Source organism: Chiloscyllium plagiosum, unplaced genomic scaffold (genome assembly GCF_037043375.1).
Source record: "Chiloscyllium plagiosum isolate Xiang-an unplaced genomic scaffold, Cpla_swu_hap1 HiC_scaffold_25, whole genome shotgun sequence".
NCBI lineage: Eukaryota > Metazoa > Chordata > Chondrichthyes > Orectolobiformes > Hemiscylliidae > Chiloscyllium > Chiloscyllium plagiosum.
Window position 1 is genome coordinate 48352732 of NW_028270163.1, and position 27110 is coordinate 48379841.

General features: G+C 39.8%; 1 protein-coding gene across 1 annotated transcript in view; it reads left to right on the forward strand.

The window, feature by feature from the left end:
* rptor (regulatory associated protein of MTOR, complex 1) overlaps window positions 1-27110 on the forward strand; it is a 397195-nt gene that overhangs the window by 300592 nt on the left and 69493 nt on the right. Inside the window, exon 24 of the mRNA XM_088000708.1 lies at window positions 4400-4510. Coding sequence (XP_087856834.1) covers window positions 4400-4510 — 111 coding nt within the window. The remainder of the gene's footprint in view (window positions 1-4399; window positions 4511-27110) is intronic.

Genomic DNA, 27110 nt, shown 5'->3' on the forward strand with positions numbered 1-27110 from the left:
ATGTGCATATACTTCTCTTCCTCTCAATGATTAAACTAAATTTCTGTTGAGAGCAAGTGGCAACTCTAATGAGTCATTTATTTTATTCCTTTGGCTGAGGTATTGTTACAATCTTTTACTTTGACAGTTGTGTAATGTTTGTATTTTTTAAATTGACAGCCATACAGATTATTCTGAAAAGCAAATGGCTTGAGAGCTATTTATTACTCTCTGCATAGTTCTGATTAAGCAGAAATGGAAATGTGTGAGGCGGTGCTTTTCTGGAAAAGCTTGCTTTCCCTCGGAGATACTGAAAGGGAGCAATCTTTGACAATCTTTTCTTTTTGGCAAGCACACAGTGTGTTGATATATAGTTGCATTATATTGTCTAATGGAGCCATAATGAAAATAATGTCTGGCTTGGTTTCCTCACCCCATCACCAACATTGGCAAAGACCCAATGAACAATAGGATCTATTTTGTATCCTAATCCATAAATTTGACTTTTTCAAAGAATTGAAGCTTAACCAATGAGAGCTTGGAATTTTGTTTAGGCTTAAAAAAAGGTTCAAGTTTGAAATTAAAATAACAGTTTAAGATAATTAAACTGATTAAGGGAGAAAAAGAAGTGATGCTTGATCTTATGGGCTGTTAGAAAGTTTTGTTTTCTGTTTAAAAATACATTGGTAGCACTAACCATTATAATGCCCATCTAATTTAATCAAAATGTTGTGTTTTTGTTAAGGCAATAAAAAGTCCTGAACGTCTGAGTTACAGATTCGGTTATCATTGGATGCCTGACTAGTACTTTGATAAAATACATCAACGTGAGTTGTTGAAGAGGTGTTTCTTCGTCAACTGTTGTGAATAACTGTTTAGACGACCACAGAAATAATCTATTTATTATTTTAAAATGCAGAGAATATTTTGTGCAACTTTGCAAGGTTCTTGAATCAGAATTGCCTTTAGTAGATTTTATGCAGTTAGCAAAAATGATTGATAAAGTGTAGTGCTGAGTCCAGTGACAATTTATTATATTAGATTAGATTAGATTACTTACAGTGTGGAAACAGGCCCTTCGGCCCAACAAGTCCACACCGCCCCGCCGAAGCGCAACCCACCCATACCCCTACATTTACCCCTTACCTAACACTACAGGCAATTTAGCATGGCCAATCCACCTGACCTGCACATCTTTGGACTGTGGGAGGAAACCGGAGCACCCGGAGGAAACCCACGCAGACACGGGGAGAACGTGCAAACTCCACACAGTCAGTCGCCTAAGGCGGGAATTGAACCCGGGTCTCTGGTGCTGCGAGGCAGCAGTGCTAACCACTGTGCCACCGTGCCACCCACCAACTCAGTAATTCAGGGTATCATGATGCAAATGCGGTTCTCAGTGGAGAGTCTAAAATTCCTGCTACATCAATTGTTAACAAGAACAGTTGCAGTTGAATAAAGCATCTCGTGTGATATTTATCAAGATTGCAAGAGCTGGCATTTATACATCTTTCACAACCTTAGGAAGTCCAAAATAACTTTGCAGCTACTGTAACGTTGTTGTAAAAGAGAAACTATGTCAAGCAATTTGCATACACAAACAACAGTCGTAGAAAATGGTCAGATTATCTGTTTAGACGATTGAGGGGTGAAGAAGTTGGCCAGGACATTAGGAGAATTCTGTTCCTCCGCTTCATATAGGACCACAGGGTCTTTCACAACAGCCTGACTGAACAGATGATGCCACTTTTAAAAGTATTTCCGATTAGTGCAGCACTCCCTTGCTATTGCAATGCAGGGTCACTTTACATTATGGACATAAACCTCTGGAATGCAATTTAAACCCATGACTTTGTCACTGAAACCAGATTTCTACGTCAGAGCTAAGGGCAACACCTTCAAACCCAGCATTCATTATTTTAACAGATTTGACTTCCCTTGAACAACATTGTTTGTTGGAAGATTGCAGTTTAGCAGTATATTGCCTTCATTTGAGCATTTAGTAGTTCCAAATTCTTGTGGTTTATGAGCACCACTAGCATTTGTCTAAGTGAACAGCCTAGACGCATAATTTTGCATATCATGGTTTGTCTTTTTCTATGTACATAAGAACATAAGGTACAGGAACAAAATTAGGCTATGCGACCAATCAAGTTTGGCCACCATTCACTCGTGGCTGATATGATTCTCAACTATGTCTTCCTGCCTTCTCCCTGTAACCCTTGTTCCCATTACTATCTCTAGGAGCAAATTACTGCAGATGCTGGAATCTATACTGAAAACAAAAAAAATGCTGGAAATCACAGCATGTCAGGCAGTATCAGTGGAGAGATAGCAAGCTAACCTTTTGAGTCTAGATGACTCTTCATCACCAGCTCTGATGAAGAGTCATCCAGACTCAAAATATTAGCTTGCTCTCTCTCCATGGATGCTGCCTGACCTGCTGTGATTTACGGCATTTTTTGTTTTCAATCTGTCTTTGTCAGTGTCATCTCACCTCATTTTGCAAACTTTATTTGCCTATTTAAACAAAATAAATGGCAGTGTAAACTAGTATGCCGTGAGGATTATGTTGCATGATGATGAATTTGTACGAGTGAACTACCTATGTTTTGCCATTCATTAAAAGGTAAATTCCATAAAGTCTGTGCATGGCTGTAATGGTTCCGTATGTTAAGAAAAGCAGCAAAAGTATATTGCAGAGGAAATGGGTATGACATTTCCTTGTGAGAAGGACAATATTGGAAATGCATGTAAAGGATGTCCTGAAGGGTTATGTCCTATGCATTCTCCTTTCTTTCTCCTTCTGAAGCTAATTGACCTGCTGTTGATTTTCTTGCTGTTTTCAATTTCAAATTCACAGGCTTTTCTTATTTTCATCAATTGTCACCATCTGTACTGGTTTTAAGGTGATGTGGAAGCCAGTGGAAGAGTGGTAGTAATGTCATTTGATTGGTAATCCAGAGTCCCAGACTAATGTTCTGGGGACATGGTTTCTGAGGAAGGGTCACTGGGCCTGAAACATCAACTGTAATTCTCAGTCAGAAGTAACAGGTTACGATCCAACAGGTTTATTTAAAATCATAAGCTTTCAGAGCAGTTCACCTGATGAAGGAGTAGTGCTCTGAAAGTTTGTGATTTCAAATAAACCTATTGGACTGTGATCTGGCGTCGTGTGACTTCTGACTTTCAGTCCAACACCAGCAACTCGACATCCTGATTTTCTCTCCACAGATGCTGCCAGACCTGCTGACCTTTTCTAGCATTTTCTGTTTTTGTTTCTGGGGCCATGACCCTGAATCCCACCTTGACAGATGATGTAATTTGAATTCAATAAGAATTGGGAATTAAAAGCTGGCATAACAACAGCCAAGAAACTGTTGTCGAATGTTGCAAATATCCATCTGGTTCTCTAATGTGTTTTCGGGTTGCAAGTCTGCTGTCCTTGCCTGGTCTGGTCCACATATGTCTGCAGACTCTCAGCAATGCAGTTGACTCTTAACTGTCCCCTCAAATTGCCTAACAAGCCCCTCAGTTAAAGAGGAATTAGGGATGAGGAATAAACGCTCACCAAGCCAGTGATGTCAACTCCTGTATATGAATAAAAAAACAAACTCTCACTTTTGTTGTTAAATACTTGCTTTCACTTTGATTTAAGGAGTAAGTTTTTAGATAGACTGTACCCTCATTATCACAAGATATTCGAAAGCCACCTTGTCTCTTGCAGTTCTTGTGTGAATTAAGTATCTGAAAAGACAGGAAATGATGCATTATGCCTGAAATGTGTTAGCAAGCAATCTGAGCATTTAGAAATGAGGGCTGATTAATACTGGACTGTTAACCCAGAGACCCAGGTAATGTTCTAGGGATCTGGGTCTGAATGTCACCGAGGCAGATCTGGAAGTAAGAGTACGGTGATGAGCACGAATCCATTGTCGATTGTTGGGGAAAACCTATCTGGTTCACTAATGTTCTTTTGGGAGGAAAACTGCCATCCTTACCTGGCCTACATGTGACTCTCGACCCACAGCGATGCAGTTGACTTTTAACTATACTCTGGGCATTTAGGACCAGTAATAAATACTGGCCAAGTCAGCAATACCCTGTAAATGAATAATTTTTTAAAAAAAATTCTTGGCATGGAGCATGTATTTACCCTGCTTAAAATCCAGGAGATTAGGTGCAGATTCCCTACTGAAAATGTCTGGACTGCCCCATTTGGTGCCCAGAGATATTGCTGGAGTTTAACCAGCAAAATGCACACACCTTATCAGCCAGTTGGAACTGCCCTGAGCCATTAGGACTGTCACTTCATGAATGTGCTGTGGCTTAACTCAAAATGGAAGAATCACGTTGTCTTAGCTGCAGCATTAAACTTTGACCATTATGGTGCATAATTGGAATTTTTTTACATTTACAGACTGTTGAAGATTCGGAGGATGGAGTTGGACATAAAAGTTTCATGTCTACAACTATGCAAACGGGTTTCTGTGATTGGAGTGCAAAGTATTTTGCACAGCCAGTGATGAAGGTACTTGAGTTACATAATGACTGATATCTGATTTATTTATAAATATAAGTTGTTGTGGTTCTGTTCGCCGAGCTGGAAGTTTTTGTTGCAAACGTTTCGTCCCCTGGCTAGGCGACATCATCAGTGCTTGGGAGCCTCCTGCGAAGCGCTTCTTTGATGTTTCCTCCGGTGTTTATACTGGTCTGTCCCTGCCGCTTCCGGTTGTCAGTTTCAGCTGTCCGCTGTAGTGGTTGGTATATTGGGTCCAGGTCGATGTATTTGTTAATGCAGTTTGTGGATGAATGCCATGCCTCTAGTAATTCCCTGGCTGTTCTCTGTCTGGCTTGCCCCACGATAGTAGTGTTGTCCCAGTCGAATTCATGTTGCTTGTTGTCTGCGTGTGTGGCTACTACAGATAGCTGGTCGTGTCGTTTCGTGGCTAGTTGATGTTCATGTATGCGGATTGTTAGCTGTCTTCCTGTTTGTCCTATATAGTGTTTAGTGCAGTCCTTGCATGGTATTTTGTACACTACATTCGTCTTGCTCATGTTGGGTATCGGGTCCTTCGTTCTGGTGAGTTGTTGTCTGAGCGTGGCTGTTGGTTTGTGTGCCGTTATGAGTCCTAGGGGTCGCAGTCGTCTGGCAGTCAGTTCCGAGATGCTCCTGACAGCTTGAAATCAATTGTTCCACCTACATTATTCCAAAATTTAATTGCAGTGATTTTGCTTTAGATATTTTCTAATCAATCTGTTCAGGGAATTTTTTTGTTTTATTCATTTAATGGCTATGTGTGTCACTGGCTAGACCAGCATTTATTGCCCATCTCTCTCAGCACAGAGGGCAGTTAAGAGTCAACCACATTGCTGTGGGTCTGGAGTCACGTGGAGGCCAGATCAGGTTAGGATTGCAGTTTCCTTCCCTAAAGGGCATTAGTGACCCAGAAGGGTTTTTCCAGCGATTGACAATGGATTCATAATCATCATTAGACTCTTAAATCCAGATTTTTAAAATTGAATTCAAATTCCATCATCTGCCATGGCAGGATTTGAGCTCAGGTCCCTATAACATTATCTGGGTGTCTGGATTAGCAGTCCAGCAATAATACCACTCGGTCATTGCCTCCCCCATTACATACCTCTGGAGCAGGTCAAACCTAGGTGTCTTGGTCCAGAGGTAGGGACATGACCATTGCACCACAAAAACCCCCTAGTGATTTTCCTGTAAATGGTCTTTGGTTTAAAATGCTTTGTAAAAAAGGAAATGTTTCTGAAAACTCCCCCAAATGTTTCTTGTTCTTCAGACCTGCATATTCTGTAACACAAGTGTGGTTAGCTAAGACCCATCAATGTCCATGATATAAATGGGAATGTTTGTCTCTTTCATTTAATTTGGGAATGTTTGTCCGTTGATTTGCAAGAAAATTTGATTGCCAGTGTGGATGCAGATGGCATGGTTTGTGAATATGACTTCAAATTCCACCACAGCACCTTCTAGTATTAAAATTCAAATTGATTAAAATCTGGAGTTGAAAGTAGTCTCAGTAATGGTGAGTATGAAACTATGATTAACTGTCAAAAACAGTCCATATGGATCACTGATGTCTTTTAGTGAAGGAAATCTGCCATCCTTATTTGGCCTGTCCGACTTACAACACCTGATTAATGTGGTTGAGTCCTAACAGCCCTCTGAAATGATCTTGCAAGCCTCACTTCAGGGGCCATTTGGAATCGGCAGCAAACATTGTCGTTGCCATCAAAACGCACATCCATTGAAAGAATAAAGAGAAAATAACAAAAGCTGACATCCAAAGTCTGCCAGTTAATTGCATCCTTCTTTTTTTGCTTATGGTTAATCTTTTTCAAGAGCATCTTTCCCAGCAGTCAGAAAAAATAGTAGTCACCTCAGACTCAATGGTCCAGGTATACTTGTGGTCAGAGAATTATTAGATTAGATTCCCTATAGTGTAGAAACAGACCTTTCAGCTCAAAATGTCCACACCAACCCTCCTAAGAGTAACACACGCAGACCTCTGCTCTTCCCTCTGACTTATGCACCTAACACAATGGGCAATTTAGCATGGCCAATTCACCTGACCTGCACATTTTTGGATTGTGGGTGGAAACTGGAGCACCTGGAGGAAACCCACACAGACAAAGGGAGAATGTGCAAACTCCACAGAGACAGTCACCCGAGGCTGGAAATGAGCCTGGGACCCTGGTGCTGTGAGGCAGCAGTGCTAACCACTGAGCCACCATACCGCACCTAAGTGGGGCGTAGACTGGAGTTGCACATTGAGACCACGTGAATCCCCCCACACCCCCTCCGATACTGCTAACTCTGTGGGAATTCTCTGAGAAATTGAATTTTCTGATGACCAGTAGCCCTCCACGTGGAAGTCTAAGTACACTAAGGTCTGAACCAACAAGCCTCCTCCCCTACTACAAACCAAATTGCTCTCCAATACATCTATACTAACCAGTTCTGATCAATAATTTAATTTGCTAATCCTTAATTAGCTTATCCTCAGACTGCTGAGTGAGTGAATAAACTCCTGCCCAATCAGCAAGAAAGCAACCAGGCCACAAGGTATGCACAAAATATTGGTCACAAATTGGATACAAAAAGCATAATGGACTCGTAACGATATAATCAGAGTTACTTGGCAATTTAGGACAGATCTTCAATGGACTGATTTACTTGACAAAACGAGAGTCAGCGGTTACACAGGCAATTCCATTGTACACTGTAAATCAATTCAAGTGGAAGCTTAACTCTAACAGTGACCAGAGTGTGAGATTGTAAATTGATTAAATTATTTGTAAAGGTGTCTTCGGTCAATGTTTAGGGCATTGTTTCTACACAATTTATTAGGCTGTTTTGCCATGGTTACTCATCTTTGTTCCTTACTTTACATGGAATGCAAGTAAGACCATTGCTGTATTTCTGCTTTGTCTCTTCAGTATTAATTTGGACACCACTTAGGGCAAAATTTCTGACTACTGGTTCTCTCCAGTGTTTGGGGAGTCTCTCAAGGTATTCTGAGAGTGCTGTATAAGTCGCCTTAGTCTCTTTTAGTTCCATGAAACACAATCTATCCCCTGAGTCTTTTGCATTCCACCCAAATAGCCTGTTGCAACTTCTGCTTTATTAATGTCAAGATCCTTGCTTTTTACTGGGACTCGCTCCACTTGGGGAGAGGGAACTGCTCCTATGTTCTCTTGTACATAATCTATGAGGAGCAAATGCTGATCAGCGAGATGAAATTAATATATTTACACGCTTCATTTTACTTTGTTGCAAGTTTCTTTGGGGAAGGTGCATAATATTAGTTGTTTCACCATTAAACTGTGTTTAATATTAATTGGTACAATTATTGGAAGATATCTTCCATTAGTTGCATCAAGTGCTTGGAAGCACAAGGTGGTCACTCCACTTTGAGATACCAATATATAAACCAGGTTGCTTGCTGGTACGCAAAGTTTAAACTTGTTTCCTTATCGTGGCTCAAGATAAATTAATCTCTCAAATGCTGGGTTTCCCAGTTGTAGCACAGCGTCCCTTTTCCTTTTCAGCAGGGAAGGAATATTCTTGTGTGTAGCAGCAATGTACAGAATAATTTTCTCATTTATTTAGTCACTCAAGTGGTCACGAATAAAATAAATTTAAAAGTGGTCATTGCAACCTTATCCTGAATGCAGGTAACATCTCCCCATGTTATGGATTTGATTCATTTTACTTCAACAATGTGAAGAATAGAAGCATCAAGTTCTACAAAATAATATAGCACATTGAACCTTCAAAAATATTTCAATTCTTCAGATTGTATTGTTATGAAATTTCAAACTGCTCCAAGATAAAACATTGATTTGAAGCAATAAAGTTTGTGGTCCATCTGGTATTTTTTCTGAAGGTTTAATATTGTATGAAAGATGGAAATACAGTTCATATGTTAATTCATATGTATCAATAAAGCTAATATAAATTCAATGTTACCATATTGTATGAAGTTAAATATAAATGTGTTCATATTGATCACTGTCATGTTGAAGAAAGCTAATCAATTGTTTTGACATTTGATTGCAAGTTGTAATCATGGTGGTTGTCAATATCTCTTGCCCACATCCTTCCTGTACTCTTCATGATGGGTCAGAACTAACATCTTGAACTGATTGCTTTCCATAAAAGTAGTTTGTCAAATGTGGCTGCTGTGACAGGAACATCAGGCGTTCAGTGTTTACTCGGTGCAATTATCATAGTAAATCCATAGTGTGCTGCAGATTACCAAGCTCGGAAGGAGAGAAAAAACAAAGGTTCTTATTCCTTGTCTCAGCCGAACAATTTATGCTGCATTTAGGTGCTTATAGACTTAGATTAGTTTTGGATATGCCTGTGAAATTTCCCACAGTGAGGTAGCTGATTGGTATTCATTTGTATTGGTTTACAAGACTCCATTACTGTGCTTATCTCTGTTGTGGAGCTTTGCTGCTAATTGAGCTTTTTCTCTGTTGGTTTTCAGATATTTTCAACGATACTGTCCAGAGCTGAATTATTAGACTGTACAGATTATGTTCTTCGATTAAGTTGCTTGAGAAGCATTAAAGGATTATTATTACAAGTGTGTCATGATTAGTTGCTACTCTTTAATTGCTACTGACAAAATCACATTCTTATAGCTCTTATGAAGGCTACGTGACCTTGCAAGTTTATTAATTATGGCGCAGGACCCAGGTTTCTCCTGCTTTTAGTAAAATGAGCTCAGATTTTTCAATTAGTGCCCAGGCTTTTATGTGAACACATCAGAAGAAAATGTAAATCTCATTTTCATTACCAACTATCTTTCAAAATTATGGCAATTGCATTTTTGAACTTTTTTTTAAATATCGCAAATCTAAATTCATGGATAATATGTAATGAGAACAGCATGTATTTCTCTGGTGAGTACCTGTAGTGTGGTATTACTGCTGGATACGTTCACTCAAACTTCTAATTGATGCAGGTAATCATGTCGAATTAAAGAATAATCACATAATTATGATTTTGTTGAAAAAAGTATTGAGATATGCAAAATATTTGGAATAGTTTCCTCCAGTTTTCTCTTTTGCTTCCTCTTGTATCACAGATGTGATACTGCAGGGCAGGAGTAGATGTTGAAAGTGTCAGATTGTGCATTTGATCTGCAAACCTTGTAACTCGTGCTTTGTTGGTGGACCTTGCAGACGTCATTCACTTATTAATTATTTAATCCAGTTTGTGGAGGCGAGGTGGTAAATTTGTGCAGCCAATTTTTTTGCATTTGGTTAGTGGACTCCGAGTTTTCCAATTCTGAATTTAAAGCCCTTGCACGTGAAAGTTTTTAATTTGTGTTCTAAACAAAATTTATTGTAGCCATTAAGATGGTAACTGTTTCTTTCAAATTATGTTGTAAATACAACATAATTTAAAAGAGATGGTTACCATCTTAATGTATATTGTATGTTACCATCTTAATGCTGCTGTATTCTTTTAATGCTCTGGCTTTTCAAGATGGAACAATATGTTTATTCTGTCTGCATCAATAAAGATAGTATAGTAAAGGACTTGTGAAAACCTGTAATGTGGGGGTTAAAAAATGTTTTGTATGTCTAGTTCTTGGTTCATGTGTTTTAGAATATGTCTTTATTTTCAAAATAAACTTGTTCGTATGTGAAGAAAGTCAGATTAGAAGAGATTGCGAGCTGTAAATCAACAACGAAAGCAAAGTGCTGCAGAAACCCAGCAACTGTGGAGTAAGCAATAGAGTTAATGTTTGAGTCCAATATGGTTCTTCTTTTGTTCTGAAGAGTCATAAAGAACTCAAACTTTTATCTCTTTCTCTCTCTCCACAAATGCTGCCAGATCTGCAGATTTCCAGCATCTGACATATTTTGCTTCTAGTAAATAGCAGGTGGACTTCACTAAAGAACTGTTGGCGTGATGATTGTAAGATGTGCAGTTAAGACTAGTGTTTTTTGCCTTAGGAAAATTAATTAAAAGCATTCCATAAACACCAAAAGGTGGTTAAAAACCCAATTATTTTAGATTTTAAAATAATTTGTAATTGTGGATAAGTAAAGGTTTGTGGGCAAACCAGCTCAGACAGTGGCATGATGGGTGACTGATTTCAATCTATCTTTGTTGTAAAAGATAGTTGTTGTTGGGACCTTGTGGCTTGCAACTCAGAGAGAAGGCAGTAAAATTAAGTGATGGTTAGCTGAGCCTATGGTGTGAGCAGAGTAAAAATCATAACTGCTTCTTTGACTATATAGAATATGAGTGAGGCTTAATCTCTATTTGCATTTTGTGAGGAAATAGACACTGGGAGATTTCGTTGTCCAAAACTAATGGAAGAACCTACAGTAGTCTGCCACAGAGTCTTGTACACAATAAAACAATGTTGCTTCAATAATTGGAAAACTAACAAAAAAGGGACTGAGTCATTCATTTACCATGTTTTGAACGTGCAAGGTTTTCTTTGAAAGCTAGCTGGAATGAAGGAGAATTAACAATAGTTCCCCGAAGACTCTGGCAACCTTAGGAGTTGTCCTTTACAGAAATCAATCATTTCAGTAAGTACACAAAACAATAAGGGTCATAACCATAAGTTACAAGTTCAGATTTACTTCTCACTTCCTTCAAGAATTCTCTTTTAGATGCATAAATCTTAAAATGATTTAATTATGTAGAAGACAACTCCCATGTCCTGTAAGAAGTAAAGGTTCCAACCCTTATTGTTTTATATACTTAAGATAAAAAGATTTTGATTTTTAAAAAAATGAAATCTTGTCACATCGTTGTAAATTTCTTTTTAAAGTCATTAGTCTCAAACACAAAAAGGTAGTATCCAAGTTCAGGGACTGCAGATGCTAGAGTTCAGAGTCGTGAGTGTGGTGCTGGAAAAGCACAGCAAGTCAGGCACCATCCGAAGAGCAGGACAATCGATGTTTTGGGCAAAAGCTTTCGACAGTATACAAGTTCAACCAGCAATAGAGAAGGCAAATGGAATTCAAAGAGAATGACGTGTAAACTTAGGGAGCTTTGCTCAAACTATGCAAGGCACTTGTCAGCTGAAGTACATGAACAGTTTTAGGTCCCTAAAGAAAAAATATGCTGGCACTGGAGGCATTCCAGAAAAGGTTCAACAGGCTGATCCTGGATATGGAGGGAGTGTCGACTGCTCTGAGTTTGAGTTTGATTGGACCTGTATTCTTTGGAGTTTGGAAAAATGGAAGACAACCTTATTGAAACATTAAAAATTCTTGGGACACTTAATGGGGTAGATGTGGAAAGGTCTCTCCCTTTGTGAGAGAGTCTAGGACCACAGGGCATAATCTCAGAATAAGGGTTTGTCTATTTAAGACACACAAGAAATAATTTCTTCTGAGGGTAGTCAGTTAGTGGAATTTTTTACTGCAGTTGGTTATACAGCCTGGGTCATTAAGAGGAGATAGCCTTCAATTTCTTTGCTGAGTTTTAATCAATGCGGAAAATGTAGAAAAGTGAAATTGAGGGAATCTCAAATCAGCAATGATCTCATACAATGGGATAGCAGACTTGGAAGGCTGAATGGCCTACTTCTGTTTTTTAAAAATTCATTTGAGGGATATAAGCATCGTTGGCTAGCCAGCATTTATTGTGATGATGATGACTGCTTATGGTAACACAAGAAGGCATTTATCGGGCCTTTTTCTGTGACCTCAGAAATTCCAAACAACTTTACATTGAACAATGTACTTTTCGAAACGTTACTACTATTCTAATGAAAGCAGCCAGATTTATCCACAACATGCTCCCAAATACAGAATGGTGGTGATAACCAGATATTTAATTTTAGCAATATTGAAGGAGCGCTAAATATTGGCACGGACACTGGGGGAAATTTTTGATGTAGTGCTAGGAGATCTTATATGTTCACTGAAGGAAGTGGACAGGAGCTTAGTTCAAAGTCTCATCTGAAAGGTGGGTCACATAGGTATAGATGAAGTGTTCTCCCACATGCTTTAAATCTGATGTTGTTTCATTGACTGTGTGACACTGTATCTTGTAAAAATTACTGAAGCATTTCCATCAAAAATGTTGCATTTCATTGCAAGTTGCTCAGTGCTATTATTTTTGAGTAATTTGTTTACTGTAGTGCAAATGCATGGTTGCTAGCCCAGCATCTTGCAAACAGAATTTGTAAGTTATTTTCAGACACGTTTGTTTTGAAGTGTTTGCAACAATTATTGAAGCGAGCTTTGGATACCGAGTTCTAGGCTGCAGTTCTAGTCATTCTGATTTATTTCACCTTTTCCACCTGAGTGTGTATGTGTGTGTGTGTGTGTGTGTGTGTGTGTATAATGGGACACTGCATGGGTAGCATTCCAAAATTGCAAAAGCAATCCTTCCAGTCCTGATCATAGAATCCCAACATTGTGGAAGCAAGCCATTCAGCCCAACAAGGTCCACATCGACTTTCCAAAGAGCATCCCACCAGACTTGCTTCCCCCCCCCACACTATCCTTGTAATCCTGCATTTCCCATGGCTAATACACCTAACTTACACATCTCTGGGCACTATGGGCAATTTAGCATGGCTAATCTACCTCACCTGCACATCTTTGGACTGAGAGAGGAAACCAGAGCATCCGGAGGAAATCCACTCAAACATGGGGAGAATGTGCAAACGCCACACAGACAGACAGTTGCTGCTGCAACAATTCTTTTTGTCCTGATTGCTATTTTGCTATTCACTTACTTGATAAGTTGTTCAGTGATTTCAGTCTGCAAATATTATTCATTTGAAGTATGCCATATTTTAAAAATAGAAATAGGAGCAAGAGTAAGCCATTTGGCTCTTTTGAGCCTGGTCCTTCATTCATTCTGATCATGGCTAATCATTCAACACGATAGCCTATTCCTTCTATCCCTCTATATCCCTTGATCCATAAGTGTTATGTTCAATTCCTTCTTGAAATCTCACGCTGTTTTGTCCTTGACTGCTTTCTGTGGTGGCAAATTCCACAGGCTCATCACCCTGTGGGTAAAAATGTTTCTTCCAATCTCATTTCTAAAGATTTCCCTCATATCCTGAGACTGTGACTGCTGGTCTGCGTTCCTGTTATGGTGAAAATTCTTCCTGTATCTACCCTGTCTGGTCCTGTTAGAATTTTAAATTTCTAATTGGTCTGAACTCCAAATATGTGTCCAACATTGTCTCATATGTCAGTTCTGCCATCCCATGCAACAGTCAGGTAATCCTTTGCTACACTCCCTGTATAGCAAGAATGTCCTTCCTCAGAAAAAGAGACCGAAGATGCAGACACGTTCTGTTGAGCTCTGGTGTAAATCGAGATCTCTTAGACATTATAATTGAGCTATTCCTAATTTTATCTTCGATATTTTTTTCTCAGATTTTCTTGCGAGCTCCATGTCCTGTTTTGTGAACAAGGCTTAGAAAATAAGTCTCTATCCTTTATCTAAATCTCATGCTCTTTAAATTTGAGTATAGACTGCATGTTCTTGCTCAGAAACTCACTCATTTTGACAAATGTTTCTTTGTTTCTCAACATTTTTCAAACAATGTATTTACTTTATGTTAATTGCTTTGATCTTGCAGCATGCAACTATTAATAAGACAAATCTTGGTGCATTCAGTTCAAGAAATTTGAAGCATCTGATTCACAGGAAGTGTAGAAGTAAATATTGTTTTGAGGCTATTTTGTGCAGTATTCCTTGACCTCCCTTGGAATTAATTGGAGTTCATTCAGAGTTACATTCCTGTTGTGGGAATGTTACATTTGAGGGAGAAAATGATTTCCTGGTGTCATTTGAAAAACTCATCATGTTTATTGACAGTGAAATAAATTATTTTTAGTTCATGAAAAACAGTGTTTCCTTTACTCTCTGCAGATAGAGTTACCTAAATCTGGGCATGCATCACTGTGAGGTGGCCATGGTGCCTTTTTTTAAATAATTTTTCAAAACCTTGAAGTTTAAAATTCAAGATTTATATTTTGATCTCAAACCAAAGCGCAGTCTTTTTATAACTTTCTAGCTATAGGGCATTGGGTTGGGGATTGCAAATAATAACTACTTAAACAAATGTACTTTAAATTCCCCTCAGGTTCTGTGTGTAATTTGCGGTCACAGTACTCAGGGAGTTAAATAAAACCAGTCCATTGGTTTTCTCCCAACAAACTGAAGTAGTAAAATACAGATCTTGTAATTGGTTCTGGCTGAGTGGGAGATAGGAGGTGTAAAATCTATGGTGTGTCATGATCCTAATCATGTAACACTATTTCAACGCCTACATTGCCTCAGGAGTTTGCAAGCAGCACTGTTTACTGGAAAGTGATTTTGAAGGGAAAAAGACTGCAAATATTATTTTTATATAATGAAATTTTATTTCTATTGTGTTGTTGATTTTCTTAATTAGCACTTCAGTAAACTTTGAGGTTGTGACTTCAGTGTATTTGGAACATTTTTGCATATTTTTTGGTAAGAAAGCTCATAAAAACACAGCAGGTGGATGTTTTCAAAAATATGTGTGCATAATTTCCCTATAAGTATATGTCTATTCCAGGTTCCATCAGGCCCAGGTTCAAGTCTCACCTTCTCCAGAGGCGCAATATCTCTGAGTGGGTTGTTCAGGAAATATTTACAATTTCAAATAGCATCTCGAGCCATGCAGTTACAATACAACATGACCTTAGTTTGTATTTACATCCAACACCATTATATTCTGTTCTTTATACTGTCTTGTGTACTTTGAAATTAGTAAAGGTAATTAAGGTTTATTTTTAAAGGAAAATCATGAAAACTATTGTTGTTCTCTGCTCTGCTGGATTGTACATTTCATAAAATACAAAATACTGCAAATATAAGAAAGCAAAAATCTTTAATTATTGAAATTTCTCTCCCCTCTCATCAGAATACAGAAGCTGTGAACATTCAGAATAGTGAACAGGTTGACTAACAGATGTGGTATTTTGACAAATTGCTTGTCATATTTATGTTGATCAGAAAAATAACTGCAGCTATAACGGAAAAGCAGGGAATATTCAATGCTGCTCCAAAAATACAGAAACATGGGGTGGTCAAGTACTGCATTACTGCAGTCCTAAAGATATTGGGTGGGTTTCATCACTTGATAATAAATATTGAAGTTACAATTGGAAAACTATGACATTGAGTAACCTAGTGTGCCTGTGGAGCTGCAGTGTCACAATGCCTCAGTTTCAGAAATGTGCGACAAGTGCTGATCTCAGCATGCTGCGCATTCACTCCGGCTGAACCCGTGCCAATACTGAAGCTACGGTGACTTGCACAAGTACAGCTGCACGATTAAAATTGGAATACCGTAAGAAGAAAGTCAGTATACATTGATCTTTTCCTCGAACTGCAGTCTCGTGTAAATGGTTTGTACATCATTTATAACTTACTGCAGGACAGCTTTCATCTGGACACTCAGCACATCCACTTTTATCATTATGGTGTAACTCTTGACAAATAATGTCTTTTTAATGTGGCCACTAGTTGTTGAGGATAGTAAGTCGATTCCTATTTCTGTAGTTGCAAATTGCGCACCTGGTGAAGTGACCAACAATGATTGTTGAGCAGTTTATCTCCATGTTACTTTTTATTTTCCTTCAAATGTCCAGATCAAAAATTCCATTGTTTAAAGGATCAATTCTACTAGCCTTTGATATTTCTAAATTCAAGACTGTTAATGTTGAGTTGTAAACAAAACAAAAAGGCTTTTTTTATCGCCCGTTTTTGCCTTTTTCTTAACTTAAAGAACCTCTGAAAGGGAGAAAAGCACCCATGTCAATCCCTGGAAGGATAGAGACATGCATGCTGAAGTACCTCGCCATCCTATCTTAATCTGTTGGAATATTTAAGCAATACATTTAGGTTGAGTCTGTTGGTGGTTGTAGATCAATAAAGAAATGAGGCTGTTGTGCTGGAGGATGGCATTGCTAAGTAAGAGTGTTTTCTACATCTTTGGCAGTTATGTGTGAAAACCAACTTGTCATTTGTCGTATTCTCAATCTTTTTGAAGATGATGGAATCGGGAAGAAAATTTTCCATCTTTGAGTAGACTATCAGTTTGGATGAAAATGATACTGAATTGCTGAGATACTTGTATCATCGATAGTCACAGGTGAGGTGCCGGAAGACTGGAGGTTGGCAAACATGGTGCCACTGTTTAAGAAGGGCAGTAAGGACAAGCCAGGGAACTGTAGACTGTTGAGTCTGACCTCGGTGGTGGGCAAGTTGTTGGAGGGAATCCTGAGGGACAGGATGTACATGTATTTGGAAAGGCAAGGACTGATTAGGTATAGTCAAGATGGCTTTGTGCATGGGAAATTATGTCTCACAAACTTGATTGAGTCTTTTGAAGAAGTAACAAAGAGGATTGATGAGGGCAGAGCAGTAGATGTGATCTATCTGGACTTCAGTAAGGTCTTTGACAAGGTTCCCCATGGGAGACTGATCAGCAAGGTTAGATCTCGTGGATTACAGGGAGAACTCGACATTTGGATACAGAACTGGCTGAAAGATAGAAGACAGAGGATGGTGGTGGAGGGTTGTTTTTCAGACTGGAGGTCTGTGACCAGTGGAGTGCCACAAGGATCGGTGCTGGGTCCACTACTTTTTTTGTCATTTACATAAATGATTTGGATGCGAGCATAAGAGGTACAGTTAGTAAGTTTGCAGATGACACCAAAATTGGAGGTGTAGTGGACAGTGGAGAGGGTTACCTCAGGTTGCAACAGGATCTTGACCAGATGGGCCAGTGGGCTGAGAAGTAGCAGATGAAGATTAATTCGGATAAATATGAGGTGCTGCATTTTGGGAAAGCAAATCTTAGCAGGACTTATGCACTTAATGGTAAGGTCCTAGGGAGTGTTACTGAACAAAGAGACCTTGGAGTGCAGGTTCATAGCTCCTTGAAAGTGGAGTCGCAGGTAGATAGGATAGTGAAGGCGGCGTTTGGTATGCTTTCCTTTATTAGTCAGAGTATTGAGTACATGAGTCGGGAGGTCATGTTGCAGCTGTACAGGACATTTGTTCAGGCTCCTGTTGGAATATTGCGTGCAATTCTGGTCTCCTTCCTATCGGAAGGATGTTGTGAAACTTGAAAGGGTTCAGAAAAGATTTATAAGGATGTTGCCAGGGTTTGATGATTTGAGCTACAGGGAGAGGCTGAACAAGCTGGGACTGTTTTCCCTGGAGTGTCGGAGGCTGAGGAGTGACCTTACAGAGGTTTATAAAATTATGAGGGGTATGCATTGTGTAAATAGGCAAAGTCTTTTCCCTGGGGTCGGGGAGTCCAGAACTAGAGGGCATAGGTTTAGGGTGAGAGGGGAAAGATATAAAAGAGACCCTAAGGGGCAACCTTTTCCACACAGAGAGTGGTACGTGTATGGAATGAGCTGCCAGAGGATGTGGTGGAGGCTGGTACAATTGCAACATCTAAGAGGCATTTGGATGGGTATATGAATAGGAAGTGTTTGGAGGGTATTGGGCCGGGTGCTGGCAGGTGGGACTAGATTGGGTTGGGATATCTGGTCAGCATGGACGGGTTGGACCGAAGGGTCTGTTTCCATGCTGTACATCTCTATGACTATGCTCGCTTCTATATCATGGATCCAGGAATTGGGTGGTCACTCAGTCTCGTCTGATCGATTTAAGGTGGATAAGAATACAGGCCTTAACCCCTGTGTACTCCATCTGCTAACATTTTTCAGGCTTCATCCCATTCCTCTCCAACTGTGAGGGGTTGGGAATTCAGCTTGTGATTGTGCTTTAGAGATATAATTATGAATTTGTGCCTTTGTACCAACCTATTGAGTGATGGAATGAATGCTTGGAGTGTAGGCCTGAGTGGAAAAAATGCAATTTCTGTGTCACAGCTCACTGATGAGTCTATTGACACCCCTGTTTTCCTTATCGTCTTCGGTAATGAAATGTTTTTGCAGTTGATGTTGAAATATGCATACTTTTCTATAATTACTGTGAAGCCATGAGATAATTTTGTCCAGGATGTTGAGCCTTATAAAGGGTTTTATATAAAAAAGACATCCATTATCATAATCTTTGAATGAGTTGACTTGACCAAGATGTTAGCATTGACCTTTTGAGATTTTGTTCAAGGGTGCACTGAGTTATAGAATATGATGCCACGAAAATATTCTGTGAAAAATAATTTAAATTTTTTTTTGGAAAAAAAAACATGGTTTTCATCCAGGCAGGATAGGTAAATTATAATTTTTTGCGGATGGTATTTTGATAGCTGATAAATAGGGAATGTACCATTGCAGTGCTGTCATGGTTGCAAATTTATGTAACTATTGTAAAATATTCATGAAAAGGGATCTTAAAGCACTGAACTGAAGCAGCTCTGAGCATTGCATAAGTCGAATGAAATGCTTCACCACGTACTATCTGAAATAACAAGAATAGAGTGCACCCTTTGCCAGCAATCTGAGTTTTTTAAACACCATGTTCGAGAGGAGGGAATGGCATGATGGTTTTGTTTCTGGATTAATAATTGAGTAAGGCTCAGGGAACCGGGTTCACATCCCACCACATCAGAGAGTGGAATTTGAATTCAATAAAAGCCTGAAGTTAAAAGTATCATCATAAAACCATTGTTGATTGTCGTAAAAAACCCATCTGGTTCGTTCATGTTCTCTAGGGATGGAAAACGGTCATCCTTGGCTCATCTGGCCTATATTCGATTCCATCGTCACAGCAGTGTGGTTGACTCACACCTGCCTCTGAAATGGACTAGCAAACTATTCGGTTGTATCAATCGCTAGAAAATCCTCAAGGAATGAATCTAGACAGACCACCTGGCATCAATCTAAGCACCAGAATTAACAATGAGAAACTCAACCCTACAAAGTAACGACAATTTGAGGCTTGTGTCAAAATTTGAAGAGCTGTCTCTCAGACTGGTCAAGCAACAGCCTAACATAGTCATAGCCATAGAATTAGATCTTCCACTTGATGATTGAAACAAAATTACCACCATTGCTGGGTATGTCCTTGCCCAATAATGGCAGACCCAGTGGAGGTAGTGGCACAGAGACACACAGTCAAGCAGGAGTTACCGTGGAATTTCTCTGGACCTTGAAGTCTCATGGCATCACATCAAATATGGGCAAGGCAGCTGCCCTCAGGTAGTGATCAGTCATCCTCCATGCTGAACACCACTTGGAGAAGCACTAAGGGTAGCAAAGGTGCAGAATACACTCCTGGTGGGGACCATCAGTGTTGATCACCAATGTGGCACTATCATTGTGTGCTAAATGGGGCAGACTAGAAAAAGCAACTCAAGTCTGACCACCCATAATGTACTGTGGGCCATCAGCCGAATTGAGATCCAGTGCAATCTGTAAACTCGTGCCAGGCATATCCCCATTCACATCAACCCTAAAGACTGCAGGTAGGCATGTCAGGAGCAACACCAGACATATCAAAAATGAAGGTCAACCTCGTGAAACTACAAAACAGGACTATTTGCATGCTGATTTAGCATGAGCAGCAAATGATAAAGCTAAGCAATTCTACGACCAATAGATCAGAACCAAGCTCTGTAGTCCAGTCACATCCAGTGATGTGGTTGTGGACAGTTAAGCAACTAATTGGAGGAGGAGGAGGAGGAGGAGATCCCATAATGATCCAACACATCAATACAAAAGGTGAAGCTGAAGCATTTGCAGCACCCTTCAGCCAGAAAATTGATGACCAATGTCAGCCTCCTCCAGAGATCCCCATATCACAGATCCCAGTTCTGGCAATTCCATTCACTCCATATGGTATTGAGAAATGGCTGGAGGGACTGGATACTGCAAAGGCTATGGACCTTAATAAATACTCCCTCTGGTTCTTTTTCTCCTGGTGTGCCGACCTCTGAAATCCATGCACAGCAGCAATCTCTGAAGTCAGAAGTTGATGTGGCGGCACACTAAATGGCATGCATGAACAGCAAAGAGGCTGCACTGCACAGTTTAGAGGAACACTAACACAGATAACGTTCTGGCACTAGTGCTGAAGACAGGTGCTCCAAACATAGCTGCAGCTCTTGCCAAGCTGTTCCAGTACTGCCACAACATTGGCATCTACCCAACAATATGGAAAATTGCCCTGGTATTTCCAGTCTACAAACTTCAAGATGAATCCAACCCCGCCTATTAGTCCAAAAGACCAGGAGATAAAGCCATTGAATTAGTTCTGCCATTGAATTTATGGCTGATATGTTTCTCAAAGGCCTTCGCCCCGTAACCCTTGATCCCCTTTCTAGTAAAGAACCTAACTATCTCTGTCTTAAAGACACTGAAAGACTTGGCCTCTTCAGGCACTGTGGCAATGAGTTCCATAGATTCACCACCCTCTGACTGGAAACTCCTCCTCATCTTCGTTCTATCAGGTCCTCCCTTCACTCTGAGACTTGGGTCCTAGTCTCTCCTAATAGTGATAACATATTCTCCATGTCCACTTGATTCAGGCCTCTCAATATTCTGTAAGTTTCAATGAAATCCTCCCTCATCCTCCTAAATTCTATTAAGTAGACCTAGAGCCCTCAACCACTCTTCATATCTTTTCATCCCTGGGATCATTTTAATGAACCTCCACTGGACACCTTCCAGCGCATCCTTCCTTAGAAGTAGGGTTCAAAACTACTCTCAATATTCCAAATGCGATCTGACAAGAGCAGCACATCCCTGTTATATTCTATCCCCTCGAAATGAATGCTCACATTGCATCTGCTTTCTGAACTGTGTGTTAACCTGAAGAGAATCCTGAACAAGAAATCCAAAGTCCCTTTGTGCTTCAGATTTCCCAAGCCTTTCCTCATTTTTAGAATAGTGCATGCCTCTATTCTTCCTACAAAGGTGTACAACCTCTCACCTTCCCAAGTTGTATTCCACTTGGTCTGTTGCAGTCCACTTTTAATCATTGCAGGTGTGGTAAGGGATTGCTAACTGTGCTATCAAGCTACACATACTTTGGAATAACTTGACCACAGATACTCACCCATCATTTTGGGTTCCACCAGAGTCACTTCGCTTGGATCAAATGTGGGCAGAAAAATCTGAATTCCAGTGGTGAGGTGAGAGTGATTGCCATTCACATCAAGGCCACGTTTGATAGAGTGTGGCATCAAAGAACCCTGACAAACCTGGAGTCAGTGAAAATCTGGTCGAATACTCTTCACTGGCTAGAGTTGTACTTAAGATGATTGAGGTAGGTGGAGGTCAAGCATCTCCACTCCAGGAAGTAGAACATAGAACAGCACAGGGACAGATCCTTCAGCCTACTATGTCTGTGCCGACCATGATGCTGTTGTAAACTAATCCCATCTACCTGCGCAATGTTCTGTATCCCTCTATTCTCAGCCAATTCATGTCTGTCTGAATGCCTCTTAAACTTTGCTATCATATCTGCTTTTCCCACATGCCCAAGCCACAAGCTCAAAGTCTCTACGACTATCTCTGTAGGAGTTCCTCAGGTTAGTATTTTCAGCCCAACCATCTTCAGCAGCTTCAACAATAACCTCCATTCCATTATTAGATTCACTTTTTATTTTTGTATCATGGTATGTGGGTGCAATGGGATGGACATTAGATGTTGCCTGAGCCCTAGTTGCTCTTGAGAAGGTGGAGGTGAGTTGCTTTCTTAAGCTGCTGCAGTTCATTGGATTTGAGTAGACCTGCAATGTTATTAGGGAGGAAGATCCAATACTTTGCTCCTTCACTTTGATTGAGTCAGTGATATATTTCCAAGTCAGGATGCTGAGTGGCTAGAAAGGGAACTTGCAGATGATAGTGTTTCTAAATGGTTAGTGATAGTCAGTTTGGAGAGTATCTTGGAAAGCTGTAAGGAGTGTTAGTAAATTTCTACTGTGTCTTTAGATGGTAGACACTGTTGCTAATGAGCATTGATCCTGGAGGAACTGAATGTTTGTGAGTCATGTTAATCAAGCAAGCTACTTTGTCAAGACATTGACTCCCTCTCTTTCGTCAACTTGAGGGAGACATTAGCGTAGTGGTAATGTCAGTGGACCAGTAATCCAGTGGCCCAGGCTAATACTGTAGAATCATGAGTTCAAATTATTAATGCAATTAATTAATATGTTTGAAGTAAATTCCTAGCCTGGTTAATAATGATCATGGAACTATTAAGAAACCCGTCTGGTTTGCTCATGTTGTTTGGGAATCTGCCATCCATACCTAGTCTGGCCTATGTGTGACTGCAAATGCGGAGCAGCATGAATGACTCTTGCCTGCCTCTGAAATGGTGTAGCAAACCATATAGGTGGCATCAAACCTCTTGTGTTATTGGAGCCTACGCTGACCCAGGCAAATGGAGAGTATTCCATCGCACTCTTAATTTGTGCAGACAGGCTTCAGGCAGTCAGAAGAAGAGCTACTTGCTGCAGAATTCCTAGCCTTTAACTTTCTTTTGTAGCCATAGTAATTATAGGTTTGAAAAATTATTGTTAGCACATATGATCATTCGTTTTCAAACGAGCTTCTGTTCCCTGTTATGACGTGTTGAACCTAGTTTAATTATATAAAACGCTCATTAGGAAGTATAAAATAAAACTGAAGGTGCTGTTTAGAATGTGTCATTAAGAAAGCATATGACAAAGTCCCTTCTCATTCAGCGATGTAGCTTATGTCCTATTAGCGTGCCATGTTCTTTTGACATCTCCACAGATTATTGGAAAGGAAGCATATCATTGAGCTAATTCCTTTCTTTACCTGTCACCTATTCCTGGACTTCAAGCAAAGACAAATAATTTAGTAACTGAGCTGACTGACTGACTTCCAGAATGTTTGACGGCATTTGTTGCCTGTGCTGTCATCTCTGTTGCAGTTAGTGAATTTCACAGGCAGAGGTTCAAAGCTGACACAGTACTTTGCTGAGCTGTTAAACTCAAACTCATTGCCCTCATCAGCTGAGGCATTAATGAATCTTTCACAGTAGCTTTTATTAAGGAACAGGAAATGTGTTAATGTCTAGATATTGACGCCCTCTCTTTCGTCAACTTGAGAGAGACATTAGCATAGTGGTAATGTCAGTGGACCAGTAATCCAGAGGCCCAGGCTAATACTTTAGAATCAGGAGTTCAAATTGTTAATGCAATTGATTAATATGTCTGAAGTAAGTTCCGAGCCTTGTTAATAATGATCATGGAACTATTAAGAAACCCATCTGGTTTGCTCATGTTGTTTGGAAATCTGCCATCCGTACCCAGTCTGGCCTATGTGTGACTGCAAATGCGGAGCAGCATGAATGAATCTCTTGCCTGCCTCTGAAATGATGTAGCAAACCATAGAGTTGTATTAAAAGTAAAAAAGATAAAGTTGCCGTAATCCTACCGGGCCATTGGGCTGCTCTATCACAAGAGAGAGACAATTGGTTTTGGCTTAAGCCAACGGTCACCACCCCTCAGTCAAGGGGAGAGGTTGAGAGGAAGAATCCTTCATGGTAACCTCAGCCAGTGCAGGAATTGAACCCACTCCTTTGGGAAAAATCGTACTGTAAGTGCAGCATGTGAGATGCAGTGGTTGAAGAAGGCAGTTAATGGGTAATACGTGTTGTCCGTACCAGTGACGTTGCATCCTAAAAAACAGAAGTTGCTGATGGGCTCATAGCTTTAGAGATGTGGTGCTATGCAATGCTGGTATCATTTGGAAAACTTTTTATTCGTTGAATACACAATTAGCTATCTTTGTATCTCAGGATCAGTGTTCATGGAATTTGACTGCTTTCTTAACTTTCCAAATTATCTTTAATGGTAAAAACACTCAAAACCTGCAAGTCAATCTTGTGAATCCGTTCCTTGTCTCAGTACACAGTGTGGTGAAATATGATTTACTTACTAATATGATATTACTAAAATATACTTGAATTTTGCAGTGAGATTGGGTGTTCAACTTTTGCATAAGATGTTTAACTAAGCTCCAATTGGCCCCTCAGGAAGTCATTAGCAATTCAGTGATGATATTTTGAAGATTAGTAGGGGTGCCTCTAATGTCTGAATCAATAATTTTCCCTTAATCAGTATCATAAAAGTAAGTTATCTGGTCATTTATCTCATTGCTGTTTATCAAGTTTGCTATGTGCAAATTATTACAGTTTTATATAAGTATTGCTACATTTCAAAATATCTCACTGGATGTCTCCAAATATTTTTTAGTCAACAATCATGAAAAGTGCCAAGAAAGAATAACTTAGGTTTATATAGCATCTATTCATCTTTTTATATCTGATGCAACCCCTCATTATTGTGTAGCATAAGATCTCTTTCAATCAGAAAATGAACTTCTGAACATTTTAGAAACAAGCGGTGGAAGACATGCCTTCTTGTTGAACCTGACAGATCAGAGTACATAACCTACTGTTCTCATGCATGTCTCCAAATTTAGAAACCGCGTATTTGCACACCTTCTGCATGATATTTCGCTGATTTTTGCTACTTTTTCAATATCTGATCCCATGAGTGCCAGCAGTCTACAAAGGATCCCACTAAGATGTGGACCTTGCATTAATTTTTCTGTGTTGGTTATTTACTAATCCTTTCAGATTTTCACTTTTGAAACATTTTCAACAATTGTTTTAAAGCAATCAAAACTTTCTTTGTTTTTGAGTGTTTTGGCATTTTTAATTTAAATGTGTTTTTATCCATTTGATCTGGTAAAATTAACGCAGTTACCTTTTAATGTTTAATTCCATTTTGTATGGAACTCTGTTAGTAGCTCAGTACTAATTGCATTCAGCGAGGCAGTATATTTTATTTGCTACATTCATGTAAGCGGTGGTCTGTGCTATGCTTTAATTAGTTATTAATAGGGCAGTCAATTAATCACAGTTGGCTTCTGCGATTGATGCATAAATTTTTTTGATGTTAATCGTCAAGGTTATATAGTGTCTTATGGAATGATCAGTCTTTATTGCAGCTACCAATTTCTCTGGAATTGATGGAGTAGTTGTAGACAGGCAGAAAAAAGGACTGACATCTCTGGTTTCCCTGCCCAGTTTTGGCTTAAATGCAAATGGGGTAGTTGGCAAAGATCTCTGCTGGGAATAAAAGAGAATCATAACTTTTAATAGTGGGGGTGTAGCAATAGACCTCATTAGTCTCCTGTTTCCTTCACCACCAAGTTTTATACTGCCAACTTGTAGGTAGTATGGAGGAAAATCCAAGATAATGTTTAGGCTTACAAGTGAAGACCCACCAACTTGGACAAGTACTGATAACCTGTGAAGCAATGATGAGCTTTTCAGGAGAGAGAAAAGAACTGTAAAAATTCAAAATAATTATTAACCACGTAAGTTACATCTTAGAAAATTGGAGTCAATGGCAGTGGAGTTCTACCTGGCATGAAGGAAGATGTGGTCATTGTTGAAGGCCAATCATTTCAATCTCAGAGCATCTCTACAAGAGTTCCTCAGAGTACCGTCCTTGGCCATAATGCCTTCAGCTGGTACATTAATGACTTTCCCTCCATGGTAAGTTTGAAGTGGGAATGTCTGCTGATGATTGCATTTGTTTTAGATGCCATTCAAAACTACTCAGATACTGAAGCAGACCATGCAGCAAAATCTGAACAACGGACTTCAGTTGATAATTAACATTTGGTCCAAATAAGTTGCCAGACAGTGACCAGCTAAACAAGAGAGAATGTACTGCCTTGAGATTCAGTGCCATTCCTCCCCACCCCCAATCAATGCCTGCAGGTTAACGTTGGCCACAAATTGAATTGGACCAGTCAAATAAATACTGTGCTTACAAGCAGAGGTCAGATGCCAGGAATTCTGTGGTGTACAATTTACTTCCTGTCTCCCCAAAGCCTGTTCACCATCTACAAGGCACAAGTCAGGAGTGTGACAAAATGTTCCATGCTTGCCTGGATGGGCGCAGCTCCCACAACACTCAAGAACCTGACACCATTCAGGAGAAAACAGTCTGTTTGGTCAGAAACCCAGCCATCACCTTCAAGCATTCACTCCCTCAACCATTAATGCACTGTAGTAGCAATGCATACCATCTACAAGATGCACTGCAGTAACTCCACCAGGGCCCTTCACACCTGTCAAGCCTCTGAACACTTACCACCTTGAATAACCAGCTCAGCAGATACATGCAAGCTTCCCTCCTGGTTTGGGGACCAATAGTGCAGTTCTTTCATTGTGGCTGGATCAAAATCCTGCAGTCCTTTCTTGACACCACTGTGGTATCCCTGTGCCCCAGAGTACAGCAACTTTTCAGTAAGGCAACTCAATGCAACCTTTTCCATGGCAATTAGGGATGAGTTGAAATAGCCAGTCTCATCCACATGAACGATTAGTTTCAACCTTTAGTTCTTCTGTCCATTTGAGGCCAGACAGCAAACGTACTCGCCCCATTTGTCCCCTTCAAATATTACTTATAAATATTTGACCTCATCTTCTTCTGACGATGCCTTTTGAGTGAGGAGCTGTTAGTCTGTAGCAGTCAACTGTAATTAATGCATTAATTTATTTAATTTCTTTTTCTCCGCTAACTTCATTTGCAGAAGCTAGAAGCACCTGCACCTTTGGGTATACCTCAGGTCCTCAC